Raw genomic sequence first — 15,187 nt, 5'->3', positions numbered from 1 at the left:
TACATCAAATGTTATAGATAAGCAATATCACACGAGCAATAAGTACAATATCACACGAGTGCAAATGTGATACTGATTTTATACACCAGTTCAATAAATAAGCAGTTAATATTGTTATTTTAAACACAATGTTGTCAGTTTTGCTCAATTTTGCCAAAGAAAATATAAAGACAAAGCAGAACTGTTTGTCTCTGAGCACTCCCAGCTTTGGATCTGGATTTGAAGCAGCGCTGCACAGATCGATCGGTGTGTGACATCAAAGTACTGCGAGAGCGATTCAAAATCATGCATTGTGGTCTGCTCTCTATAGCTCTCACGGTAATTTGATGTCACACACCGATCGTCAGACAGTGATGATCCACTTCAAGTCGAACAAGCCTAATGATTTAATGGACCATTGATAAAGAGAACCATTTACTTCACTCCTGAATGAATCATCCTTTTGAACAAATCAAATGAATCAATGGCTTAATCATTAAGACCACCACCTTACATTTACCACCACCTATTGGCAGTTTTAGTTTCTTATTTAGAGTATCATTTCATAAAAGAAATAATTTGATATTTCCATAGTAATAATAATATTAAAAATTAAAGGTACAGTTCACCCACCCAAAAATGAAAATTTAGTCATCATTTACTCCCCCTCATGGTCCAAAAGAGTATGTGTAATACATTTTATGTTGAATCAATTATTTTGATGCTTCACACAACAATGACTTTAACAATAACAATAGAATAGAAAGCTTGGTAACACTTTATTTTAGGGTCTCTTAACTAGTTGCTTATTAGCATGCATATTACTTAATATTAGCCTATTAGTACTAATTAAACAATTTATTTATTTACAATTAATTTATTAGTACTAATTAAACACATATTAATGCCTTATTCTACATGACCTTATTCTAAATCCCTAATCCTACCCAATACCTAAACTTAACAACTACCTTACTAACTATTAATAAGCAGCAAATTAGGACTTTATTGAGGGAAAAGTCATAGTTAATAGTGAATTAGTTTTCCCTATTCTAAAGCATTACAGAAGACTTTTATTTTAATTTGTAATGATATTTTACAATATTTATTATTTATTTTACAATATGAATGTGGTGTGCATGCACACACAGACATTTACAGTATACCCCAGAAGAAAGAAAACAAGAGAAACAGTGCAAGAAGGACTGAGAGTTACAGAGGGAATGTGAAATAAGGAAAGACAGAAGAATGGGAAGGGCAAGGTTTTCAGTAGTATACTGTCTTGGTACATTTACTGTGATATAACTAAAAACGATATAATGAGACGAAACACGGGCATCCATATGACTGGTGTAGAAGCAGTGAAGCAGCATCCGCAGAGACACGTGTACACGGCAAGAGCTCAAGCAGATTGACAAGCAACATGATGGCTAAGCATGAATAGAGATCGCCACAAGGCAAAGTCAAAATGAGAGGGGAAGCGAGAGAAAGAGAGAGAGGAAGCGAGTGATCGATTGCAAAGCTAAGGCAGGTGAGTATAGCCTCTGGAACTTCATAGTGATATGTTGGGGGAAAAAAAAGTGAGAGACACAGAGATAAAGACTAAATTGAAGGAATGTGACAAATGACCGGAGAAAGATGACCAAAGCTTCCGAACGGAATTCTTTGGAGCAAATAAAAACAGGCCATGCTTACAACCTCAAATTACAATTTCTAAGTACTTCATTGGCTTGCCATATATTGGTTTTCAATTAACAACATTTTTTTTAAATGCACACCTAAATATTGAAGTGCAAGTTATGAAGACATCTTTATTATTAAACCAATGTTTTACCATCAGCCTTCTCAAGTGATAATAATTTTAATATCTTAAAATAGGTTGATGGTCAAAATGTTGGTTTAATAATTATAGCATTTAAGTTGTTAGTAAATAAAATAAAACAAAATAATAATAATAATAAATAAAATAAGCTGCCAGTAATACAAATAAAATAAATACAATGCACTCTGAAGAATACAATATCAAAAGAAATTGGTAATTCATAATATCTTTTAATATATTTCAAAATGTTGGTTTAATAATTATAGTATTTAAGTTGTGAGAAAATAAAATAAGCTGCCAGCAATACAAATAAAATAAATAATAAAAATAATGCTAGGAATACACTCTGTAGAATACAATATCAAAATAAATTGATAAGTCATAATATATTTGAATATCTTAAAAAAGGTTGATAGTCAGAATGTTGGTTTAATAACAATATCAAAATAAATTTGAAATGATACTTACTAATATAAATTTGGCTGTAATAGATGCATAACTTAATTTCTCCTCTAACACCTGCATTAGATCTCTGACAGAAGATTAAAATGTGGAATGACACTGCAATGCCGGTCTCACTGAAAGGTCATAGACCCGTGAAGGGAAGAAAATCTAGTTCCTAACCTGTCCTCTGAAACATACAACTTTCTAATTTAACTTTGGTTTCTTGGGACCCACTGGTACAATTTACAACAATGTTCCTTTTTCCCCATACAGAAAAGCCATGATAAATGGCATACGAGGCGGTCAGATCAGTACTAACCTGGCATTGAGAGGCCGTCTGCATGGCACAGAGTCTCTAATGCAGGTTCCAGAGGCAGGGTCTGCAAGCTCCACGATAACGAAGGGCCGCTCCTCCAGGGTTACGACCCTCAGGTGCTGAGCATCATCAGGCGGCTGCAGGAAGGGACCATATCGAGACCAAGCAGGGTACCTCAGACGTAACACCCCGTTCTCCCACCATCCTACCTAAGATCACACAGACAGCACATGGTCGAGGGTCAGAGGTCATTCGTGTCTTTGCAGTTGCAGAAATGTGGCCAATAAATGGAGATATCAATTTAATAGGCTGTGCTTATAATGACCGTGACAAAAGCTGTTTAAACATGACTACTTCTCATTATGACTCCAATTCATAAATCAATAATACATGGAAGTCAAAGGTCTTTTCAGCGGTTTTAGCTATTTAAAACGGTTTATTCTAATAGAGTCATTGAGGCTGGATTACAGACAGGAATGGCTTCCCTTTTTTCAGGTTAAGCCTGTAAAGTGAGGAAGGATAGTGAAAAATGAAAGACTATCTCCTCTATGTTCCTCTGTGAGCTTATAGCTGAGGGCTCTCTAAAAACAGTCCTGTGCCCTTTTTATTCACTGGGGAATGAGTGTATTTTTCTTTTCAGAGAAAAAAAGACAGATTTTTAGCTAAGTGACGGGCCACAGAGGAAAAGGTTACGAGCCTGAGAAAAAACAGAGAAGGGGTAAAATGTGTCAAGATAGGCTATGACAGTATAACTGAGCTCATAATACATAGACAGAAGACTAAGAACTGCAGAACTGTATGAATCAGATTACTTAACAGAAAATAAACCAACACAAAAAAACATGCTTTTATATACAAGTATTATTTACAATTAAGTATTATTTCCATTTATTATTGACATGACATGCAGATTATACTTTGTATAAAAGCTTACTATTAGTTGTATTAATGCTTCTACTTATAATCATAATATTAATATAAACATCATTAAAACAACATTATACTTTGTATAGGTTTTTATACAAAGTATAATCTACATGTATTAATATTAGTGCTGTCAAATTTGCCACATTAATGCAGGCGATTAATTTTTCCAGTTTAAAGGCGATAAAAATATTTAACGCAGGGGCGTAGCTAAGGTTGGCCACCCCACTCACATTGCATTTATTTAAATGCAGAAAATCTTTATGACCACATCAACAGGAGACTTTTCAGACACACACTCGAACTTCACCTCAGCACCAGGTGTGAGTTAAACGAGCGTGGAAAGGGTATAGGTAACGAGGGAGCTTCAGTAGAACAACAGTGAACTGCGGTCAGATGAGATGTTATCAGACCATATGTCAGAAAAAACTAATTTTCCTGTCCTGTCAGCCATTATACTGTACTTGTAGCGTGTGCTTTTGGACTGCAAAGCGAAATAAGGCGGTGCGTGCTGTAGCCTGTAACATTTCATATTAAATTGAGAATGAAAATACAAGCATGCGTGTCAGATCCGCATCACGTTCAGCAGCGGCAGCTCTTGAAGTCATAGCAGTCAAATAACCTAATAACCCAGCTGCTGTGGTGTCTGTTAATCAAAGAACAAAAGAAGAAACCAATAACTTTTGTAGCTTTAAGGATTCATCTATATTTAATTTAGAAATTTAGTGTTTGATAACTTTATTCAATTTCTGTATATTTCCTAGTCGATGAAGTGCACAGGTAAATATGACATTTATTATAATGGGTTTATGTGAAGATTGTTTTAAGTTCACTTAAATTAGAAGTTGTTATTTTTTAAAGTCTAATAAAAGTTAAAATTGACAGCTCTCAATTATACTGTAATGCTGAATGGCTACAGTCGATGGTTGAAGCTGCAGTCTGTAAGCCTCGTGGTCTCTGTTCGAAAACATACAACTGCAGTTATTTGTGCAATTATCTTGGATTTTTTTATTTATCTTTAATTTTTTAAATATTTATTTAAATTTATCTTGCATGGGTTGTGCACCGGCATGGCTCCAGCACGGATGAATCTAATGTTCTGAGGCGTATGTGTGGCTGCCAGTCACCGCACCGGTGTGGATACTGTACTTAAAAATCACACATTCTAGCCTACGTATAGGAATATATGACCCAAATAATAATTTCACCAGATATTGCCATCAGAACAAGTAACAAGTCTGCCATGTTTGTTCTGACCAACTGAGCAATAAGGCATTACAATAAATCGCGCTACCAATGGTGATCAAATCTAACGATCCCTTAGCCCATATCACATCAAACCGTGCAAATTATTATTATTGTTATACTTTGTTCTCAAATTGTTAAATGTTAACAATATCAGCATTTCGTGACTATGTGTATATAGTGTGTATTAGCGTGTAGATTTCAATTTCTGTAGAGTTTAATCTCCAATTGTCATACCATTCGAATTTCATATTAAGAAATTCTTTTAACCCAAAAAGCAAATTGTTCTTCCTTCGAACTGGTTGTCTTTATAATACAAGTCTTGTGTAATCCCAGGCTATCTGTAATCAGAAGCGCATTCAAAACTGGAATATAATTTAATTTCAGTCACATGTGTTTCATAAACATAATGCTTTCTGGATTACAATCCACCATCAAAATGATGGTTTAATTAGCTGTGAGAAAAGGCTATAAACGATCCGCCACCTGGAGCATCCTCGCATGCGATATAGCCTATTAGCCGGGACTCCTTCTTTATGTTTACAGACGTGACGTAATGACATGGCAGTGTGCTGGAATTTCCCGCACATTCCTACCAGTACCATTCAAATTAGAAAACATTATTATTATAAGCTTACCGTTGTGAATCGGGCTAAAGTAAGGTGATAGTTTTGAAAACCGGTTGGTTATGTACTTGCTAAAATACTGATTTTGGATCATTTTTAAACAAAACAAAAAGTTACGGACTGCAGCTTTAAATATTAGTAAAAAAAAAATCCCTAGAAACATCGATAGTATTGGTATCAGTGATGCCTTCAGTCATAAAAGAAAATATTTAACAGATATTAAAAATATAGGGCCTTTATATTGTTTATACATTAATTTGAAGATTGAATGTGAAATTATTGCAATATAAAAGTATATTTAAATACGGTAATGTTAGATGGGATTAGTCGTGATTAATTTCAGAAAAATGTGTGATTAATTGGTTATTTTTTTGATTGATTGACAGCACTAATTCATTTTAATTAATAATAGAAGAAGAAAAAGAAGGAGGAGAAGCAGAAGGAGAAGGAGAAAGAGAAGGATAAGAATTACAATAATACATTTTCTTATTCCTCTTAATCACAAAATGCAGTTCAGAGTGCTTCACGGGTCAGAGAAAAGTTGATGTAAAACTAATCTGGACTTTTATCCAAAGCAAAACACAAACGAGAAATGCTATAACACAAGCAATTCATCATAAGGAGACAGCAATATAAGAAGAGCTGTGATACAAAGCACCAGTTCAGTTTCATATTTCACCCAAAAATGAACAATTCTGTCATTATTTACTCACCCTCACGTCATTCCATTCCTGTATGCTGTTATTATTTCCATAAACCACAAAAGAAGAATTATCTTAATCTTCAGAGAGATCTTTTCATATGACCAGGGTTTGTCAAGCTCCAAAATGGCTAAAAAGCAATACAAAAACACCATAAATGTAGACTGAAATTTAAGTCTCATAAACAAATGGCACAAGGTCATAACATCAGATATCTAAGCCAAAATGTCAAACCTGCGGAAAGGTCATATGTGCATCTACTTAAAAATGCTTTTATTTCATTTTGAAACCTTGACAGTCAGTGAACTGTCATTGCATGGACAAATATGAAGATTCATTCATCAAAAAATAACATACAGTTTTGGAACGACATGAGGGTGAGTAAATAAATGACAGAATTTTCCATTTTCAGAACTATTCCTATAGGACACAACAACCTCTCAGCAGTTTGTAAGCAGCACACACTTCACATATTACTGTCTTATCCCAGTCCCAACACTCTCAAAGTTTGCTAGCAGTACTGAGCCGTAGGACTCTCCCCTACACACCAGCAGAGAGTGGCAGCTATCAGCACCAAAGCAGCCCTCGAGAGCCATCCAGATACAGCAAAAGATGTTCAGCTCTTAAAAAAATGTTACAAGTCTCAGCGGTACATGGAGAATAAATACACCTCTCATACGCTGTGTATGTGCATGCATATGACTCTGAGATATCAGTCAGAGGTTGACAGCTAAAAGACTTTGCATATTAGCACAGGATCAGGGCAGAGGCATCTAATTGAAAGGAATCGAGCAGGAAATGGCAACAGTCAGCATGTGGATTCCTGCAAGCGCTGGTCTCATTGGGCTAGTTATCCTACTTCGAACTGCTCAGTAACCGAGGCTGTGGCATTACAAAGGCTTGGAATCAAACGGATCCGGGGCAGATCACTGGAAATTACAAAAAGCCGATTCTGTGACATCGGCTCACCTGGTCCCTGTCTCGTTTTCTGTTCATCAATCTGTCTGCTTGGGTCAGTCTGACTGTCCATTTGTCAGCTTTCTTTCTTTCTCCCTCCTTAAATGTCCGTTCACACCAAAGGTGATAATTGTAATGATAATTTTATAAGAATAGGGACGTCCACATCACAACTAAATTGATAACAACAGAGAAACAATATAGTTGGAAACACTTTTAGAACAATTTTTTCCAGCTAATGAATACTAAACATATTGACAGCCAATCAGAATCTATCCTGCTTTAAAAGCACAAGCATTTAAAGCACCAGAAGACAAAACTTAACCACATGCTTATAATAAACAGAACGTTAAGGGATAATTGGAAGAAAATTAAAATTATCATCCTTTACTTACTCTCCACTTGTTCCAAATGAGTTTCTTTCTTCTGTTGGACATGAAAGAAGGTATTTTGAAGAATGATGGTAAACAAAAAATTGACTTTTTTCCCCATAAGAAAGTCAGTGGCTACCGTCAACTGTTGGGTTACCAACATTCTTCAAAATACTTTCTTTTGGGCTTAACAGAAGAAAGAAACTCATACAGGTTTGGAACAACTTGAGGGTGAGTAAATGATGACACTATTTTTATTTTTGGCTGAACCATCCATTTAAAGCATACGTATTTAGTTTTGTGTATTTTTGCAACTTTGGAGCCCCTATACTCTCAGAAAAAAAAGGTACAAACTAGGGTGGTACCTTTTCAAAAGGTACAATTTTGTACCTTATTCATCCCGAAAGGGTGTCTCTGAATTAAATATAAGTTAGGCCGCGTGTCTACCAAAGCGTTTTTTTTCCCTGAGGCTAGCAAATTTTTTAAATTGTTTTAAATGGGAGCGTCTTTTTCATGCTGAGCACTCAGGCGTTTTTTTCTCAGCGCTGAAAGTTGAAGAATTTTCATCTTTGGGTAAAACTTAGTGCTCGTCACTTTTTAGTCAGCTAACCAATCACAGTGGAGGAGGGGCGGGACTAATACGGTCACACCCTGCTTGTACTACGACTGAACAACAATGGAGAAGTTAATATTGCTTGTCTCCGAGTATTTATGTCTTTACCAGATGGAATTGCCGGAGTACCGTAATATTGTTATGAAAAATAATGCTTGGAGAAACATTTCATTCGCGATGCGTCTGCCATATTACTTCAGCGGATATTCCATATCATAGCAACCACAGTATCTGAACTGAAAAAAACTAAAATATGCTGCACTCTCAAGCGCTCACAGCTGGGCGTTTTCAGCTGGCTTTGGTAGACACGTGGCCTGATTGTTGTTACTTGCAGCTACACATGCAGTCTGTGTTATTTATTTTTATAACATATATATAAGTGGAGAATTAAAGAACTTTTTTATTTAAAAGTTAAATAAAAACTGTTACTGTACTAAAGTTACTGTACTTAAATGTTAAGTATAGCCCTATTCGGACGGGACTAGTTTTACAAGGGGTCGTTAAAGAAATTTGTGTTTTACAGAGGTAATTGGTGATTTTAATCCCTGTTTTTCTCACACGACCTCTGTAATAATTCCAGAGCAAATTACCTACTGTTTTTCAGCAAACTCAGTGATCCTCTGAGAAAACTAATCCCGTCCGAATGCGATGTCTGTGATTGCTGGTGATTTTTTTTTTTTTTTTAACAACGCGTTTCCTTGTGTGTTTTGGCCAACGTAAATTACCGTAGATGCTCTTACCGTGCGCACATTTGATATATTTGCCTCCCGGCAAAGAAATAAGTAATGATTAAAGCCAGATCACGGTCAGATTACTTTTAAGACTGGCTATTTTAATATCAGCGTCAGATAAAATTATTCGCATTCATTTCTGCACTCAATTACATAATGTTTTAATTACATATGTACCTTTATGAAAATTAAACACGGGTTTACTACAAATAAATAACTAAAGTAAAATTAAAGTAACCACACATTAACATGGTTTTGCCATTTAGCTTCACCATGGTATTTGTGTGATTATGGTAATCAATCCGAATGACTATACGCAATGCACGCATACAGATCACGTGATCTCTGAAACGCACAGATGTACAAAACAGCCCCTCCCACCTCTGTAATAAACACGGAGATGTTAGAGACGTCAGGTGATAAGAATCAAAACTCAAACGTAGTTTAGAAAATTAGTCCCGTCCGAATAGGGCTTTAGATACATTTTCATTTAATCTTTAAGTACAGTTTTTTAACATTTAAGTACAGTACAGTTTTTATTTCACTTTTAGGTACAATATATTTTAATTTAATAAAGTTTTTTACTTACCTGGAAGTAAGCACAGTGCAGTGTTAATGTTCAAACTGTGTATTTACAATGTTTTAAGAGGCTGACAATAATAAATATTCGTATTAGGAATAAAACTGACTCCTTTTTTTTTTAACTGTGCATAGTGCTACTGCATTTTAATGTTTGTCATAATGGTGGTACTTGGAGAGCCAAATATTTTCTGAAGTGGTACTTGGTGTAAAAAGTTTCAGAACCACTGACCTAAAGTGTTCATACTGCTCAACAAACTTACATAATCCTAAAACAAAGTCAGGGAATGTACCATCAAAAGGATTTTGAAACTGATATTACAGGGTAAAAAAAAAAAAAACTTACAGTTTCCTTGACGGGATAGTTCACCCAAAAATGTCAAAAATTGTGTCATTAATTTTACACCCTCATGTCATTCCAAATCCATAAGACCTTTGTTCATCTTCAGAATATCACGGTTTTAAACCGTGAAGGCGAGTCAGTGGATATTATACAAGCAACGTGCAAGACTTAATGCCGGTGAGAACAATTTCCCCTCCGCGCTCCGAGCATAATAATCGCTCCCACTCACTGATATCAGAAACACCGCTCTGCCTTCTCCGCGTCTAAAGTAGCCTATGTTTGAAATGTTTGAAATATCATAACGTATATTAAAATAAAAAAATAAAATAAAATAACTGGAGCGTTTTATTGGAACACTGTGCAAACTTTTTTCACATGCCAATCTAATAACATGGTTGTCTGCATTAAAAGGTATAATTGCTGCTTTTTGCAGTGCAAATTTTGTTTGTGATGAAGATAACAGTATGTTTTCATCAGTTATTTTACCTACGGATCGCTGCATTTCTTACAGATTTCGGCTCATTCGAAGTCGGATATAGATGAAGTAGCACTGTAATTACATTTGTTTGAATGCATTATTGAGAGAGCGATTGCGTGTGAATAAGTGTTGTACCTGTTTAAATCATGCTTTCACTTGAAAATATTCAGTATCTAGAAGGAACAAACTAATTCCTTGAGAACTATAACTTCCTGTTCCATGTCCATTGCCGTCCTTCACATTCTTTCTGATTTGAGCGATCCTTCTCTATCACGCAAGCTAAATGTTTAACATGCGAATTCTTGCTAAATATGCAGTTATATTACGGGTCGTTGGTATGTTACTCACGAGGAGGTGATGGTGGACTGCTCTTGGAGCGAGTGAAAACCACGACGCTCCGACTTTTAAAAAATCCGCTCCTCCCTCCAGTAAAAATCACACCGCGCTCCGCTCACACACTCTGATGCCGGTGAACGTCTTTCAACATGAAAGTGAAAGTAAAAAATGACGCCGTTTTCGCCATTTGTCGACGCATGCATTAACGCCGCATGTTTAATGTTTCTCTTGTGGCTCGAACATATTGAAAACAATGAGAAAGGTATTTCGTGTTGAACAGGTTGTTTTTGAAAGTCGGCGCTTAAAATTAGCTGCCCTTAAGTTTCATTGATGACTGAAGTGTTAACAGTTTTATTTAGGCTATAGGCATATAATTGTAGGCTATAATAGACCTGTATTTAAATTTTTTTTTTTTTTTACATTTTCAATGAGTAGCCTAAGCTAATAGTGTAATCTTTTATTATGCTCACAGCGCGTCAGTTATGCGGTGATGCGCAAAATTATTTCGGAGCAAATTAATTGTAATATTAATTTAATAATAAACATAAACTAATAATAATAGCCAGAATGTGAAAGGACATTAATTAAAAATGCCAAATACACTTAATAATGACAATATTTAATGCTTTTGACAATATCTCTGGCTATCGTCGATACATGATCATCGTCTTTCAACATCGTCTTATCGCGGGGCCCTCCAACACGTGGGGCCCCCCCGCAGTGTGTGTCCTGCGTACCCGTCCGCTAAGCCACTGGAAATCAGAGGGTTTTCTGACCCTGCATAGACAGCAACACAACTGATACATTTAAGGCCAAAAAAGGCATCAAGGACATCGTTAAAATAGCCCATGTGACATCAGTGGTTCAACCGTAATGTTGAAGCTAGGAGAATACTTTTTATGTGCAAAAAACCCCCCCGAAATAAAGACGACTTCTCTTCCGTGTCAGAATTCAATGCGCATTCACGACAGTACCACGGCGCATGCGTGTGCATCCCTCTGCTTAATGTGCAGCGCATCTGGGCTCTAAGTTAGAACGCCAGCTCCTGTGTGAGCAGCATCACACGCATGCATCATGGTGCTCTCATGAATGCACCATGGAGACTGACGGAAGAGAAATAAAGTTGTTATTTTTGTTCTCTTTGCACACAAAAAGTATTTTCGTGGCTTAAAAAAATTATGGTTGAACCATTGATGTCACATGGACTATTTTAATGATGTTCTTAATACCTTTCTGGGCCTTGAACGTGTCAGTTGCATTGCTGTCTATGCAGGGTCAGAGAGCTCTCAGATTTCATCAAAAATATCTTAATTTGTGTTCTGAAGATGAAAAGGTCTTACAGGTTTGGAACAACATGAAGGTGAGTAATTAGTGACAGACTTTTCATTTTGGGGGTGAACTATCCTTTTAAGGTTCAGTCACATTATCCATTGCCTCTCCTCTCGTGTAGTGATGTGCTGTATGAAGCACATCTGACAAAGAAGTAACTTTCAAACCAAGCAGCCTTCTGTTGATTTATGCGGCAAATCCGCTTGACCAACTAGAACCAGTGGGGAAAACTTTTGCCCTTATGCAAAATCTCCAATCACATGGATTCCTATTGAAATGCCCACAAACATTTGCAGTATCTAACTGCACCTTTATTATGCATTGGTGTGGACACTAATATACAGGCACCCATTATTATCCTTATAGTTATCTTTATAGTAATCGTTCTTGGTGTGAACATGCCTTCACAGTCTGTTAAACCAAGATCCATTTTCTCTGAGCACCACTGACGGGAGGGAAGGGAACAGGAAGGGAATGTTGAGTTTGCTGGCTCTTGTCTGCATCTGACAGACAGCGTCAGCCCAGAATCCGCCACGGAAAGAGATCCAGCCACACATCTCAACAGGTGACACCGTCTTGTATTAAGGATGTCTGAACAGCTTCATAAAATATGCATGGCGTCAGCGTGTCACAAAGTAGCACAGCCAGGCAAGGTAGGACTGTGTAGGATCCGAGTGGCTTTTTGCAGCTGCTTGAGGGATAGAAATGCTAATGATGCACAGTGTTTAGTGTCATGTCCTTATAATACTCTTTAATGTGTTTGAACGTGCTGTTGGGTTTCTCTTCTCCCTCTCTCTTCTCTGATCTGTGTCACCCCCCCCCTCCCCCTCCCCCTTCGAATCTTTCCTACTCTCTTCCACCTCCAAAAAGCACCGAGTTCTCAGGGCCGATCCATGTCAGCAGCAGGCAAACGTCTTAACTCTTTTCGACGTTGGAATGTGGGCCGACAAAACGACTGAAATAGGAGTGTCGGAGCATGTGTGGAGAACCAGAGATCCTGCGGTGCATAACAAAGAGCCGGAGTAGCAGAGATCTGGGCCCAAGCTGAGGGGGCAGAGCCTCATGCAGGCAGAGGTAGAGCAGGGGCCTGATCAAACACCGTCTCCCCCGGGAACGGATAATACTTTCACAGGGTGAAACACAAACATGCTGCCATGACACCCCCGTCTCTGTGAACGTCCCTGTGAGAGGAGGATAAAACGAGCCGCTTTTACCCCAGTGCGATCCTTACAAATCCACTAGCAGATTTACATGGCATAAACACACATGGACACATCCTGACAGGTACAAAGAGGGTTTGGAGAAATGTGCTTGGCATTTCATTTCTTAAACGTCCCCCCCCCCTGATATGTATCGATTTATGAGAACAGCGCGGACAAATGGGATCAAAAGCGCTGTAGCAGTTAGTTTGTTAAAATGCTATAAATGCCGCATGTGGAAACCGTCACATGAAGTGCCTTGTGCACAACGCGCTTCTGGAAGTTGAGTCATCCACGTCCATTGTCTACTCCGTGTTAGACAGAACGCATTTACAAGAACCAGAGACAAAACGGAGTTTAGACAAAGACAGCGAGCGTCGTGTTTTAATAGAGCGCACTCCTAAAACAAATGGAAATTGAAAACCTCCTATAGTCAGCATGGAAGCCTTTTAAATGTACATTATGGCACCCATTAAATATTTTATGTGAATGACAAAGACTTTGTGACTCTGAAGTACAAAAGCATCCAGATGTCTCTAACAGCACTTTTCTCCAGAACATATCTGCAAATGAGATGCAGGCGCCAAAGCCAGAACCAGCACCATGCAACCCTTAACAGACTGTTGCACCGTTTGATGGGTTTTTAGGAGTTATTCCGTGCACAGATTTAAAAAACAACAAAATGCCACTGTCTTTTATAGAGTGTGCCATTACATTACCAAAATTTTTTTAAAGGAATAGAAAAATAAAACTTCCCTCAAGATTTACTCATGTCATTTCAAACCTGTAGTTTTCAAACTTTTTTTATTTGCAGAGACTAGTAGTAATGTTTTTTAAATAAATAAATGAATTTATTTTAAATAATTCATTTTAAATAATAATAACAAAATTGTAATTTTAATATATTATATTATTTTTATTTATTATATACAAATAGCAATTTCGCAGCCATTTGTAATATATTTTTTAAGATTTACCTAACTAGAAAAATGTATATTTATTGTAGAAATTTCCAAGACTTAATAATTTCATTCCCTCATATATCTGGGTTTTCCAATACTGTGAAAACCCTGATTCTTATTAAATTATGACAGTTGTAGAGGTAACAAATTATAATAAGAAATATGTCTGCCTACGTCTTTTTTCCTTTCTTCAAAATATATTTTGTCTTATTTTAAATTATTTTTGGCCATCTTACGACCCCCTTGGAATTGTGCTGAGGGTCCCAGTGGGTCCCGGCTCCATGGTTGAGAACCACAGCCATATAATACCTTTGTGTCTGGAACAGAATAAGATTTAGCAGTTTTTTCAATAATATTCTCATTTGCCACAACTCTCATATATGTTTATTCAAATGTGGCGCAAGAACACTTGTCACTCCAGATTTGAAACTGATCAATAGTGAGAGGTGCTCTTACAGTATGTCTAATAACCAAATGTAATTCCAAATTATAATATGAAGTCAAAGAAATAGAATCTGAGAGATAAGGCAGAGTGGGAAGATTTTCAGAACACTTATATTTCGGTCTGTCCCACACACACAAAGCTATCCAACACAATATCATAGGAAATTGTAACTATTTTATATTTTGGCGAATTGGTGGCTAAGTAGTATGAATTTATTATCTCATTAATTCCTTTTTGAACAATTATGAATCTTACAATCTTTTAAAAAAAAGATTTATCCATTATCCATTTCAATACAGATCACACCATAAATCACGAAAGCATACACAATTGTAATTCCATAGTTACATTTTCTCATGAAAACGTGTTGAGCTAACATAAGACTTATGAAGACTTTGAATATAGCACGAGTTATATGGACCTCTATTATGACACTTCTATGGTGTTTTTATTTTTACAGCTTGACAGGCCCAGTAGTCACCATTCACTTTCATTCTGTAGAAAAGAGAATCATTAACGTACTGTCTAGCATCTCGTTTCATGATTGACTAAAGAAAGAAAATAATTTGGGTTTGGAACGACCTGAGAGCAAATGATGACAGAATTCTATTTTTGGTTGAACGATCCCTTTCATACAGGAGAAAAGAAAGAGTTTAAGGAAATGAAAGACTGGCCTGATTCAGAATGGACTAAATGTAGAACAGACAGCGAGGAGGAACTCATTTGCTGGCACCTAAACAAAGCCTTCACAAGAACATCGACAGAACAAACGATCAACACTCCACCT

At 36.7% G+C, this 15,187-nt stretch overlaps 1 protein-coding gene across 1 annotated transcript in view; it reads right to left on the bottom strand.

The window, feature by feature from the left end:
• Positions 1–15,187, bottom strand: part of LOC306887357 (uncharacterized protein) — a gene marked incomplete at its 3' end in the record, with an annotated part of 79,246 nt that overhangs the window by 18,962 nt on the left and 45,097 nt on the right. Inside the window, exon 9 of the mRNA XM_079445026.1 lies at positions 2,565–2,770. Coding sequence (XP_079301152.1) covers positions 2,565–2,770 — 206 coding nt within the window. The remainder of the gene's footprint in view (positions 1–2,564; positions 2,771–15,187) is intronic.

The sequence above is a fragment of the Barbus barbus genome (assembly GCF_936440315.1).
Source record: "Barbus barbus genome assembly, chromosome: 21".
Taxonomy (NCBI): domain Eukaryota; kingdom Metazoa; phylum Chordata; class Actinopteri; order Cypriniformes; family Cyprinidae; genus Barbus; species Barbus barbus.
Note: the sequence above shows the minus strand (reverse complement) of the source record. Positions and strands in the feature narration are given on the sequence as shown.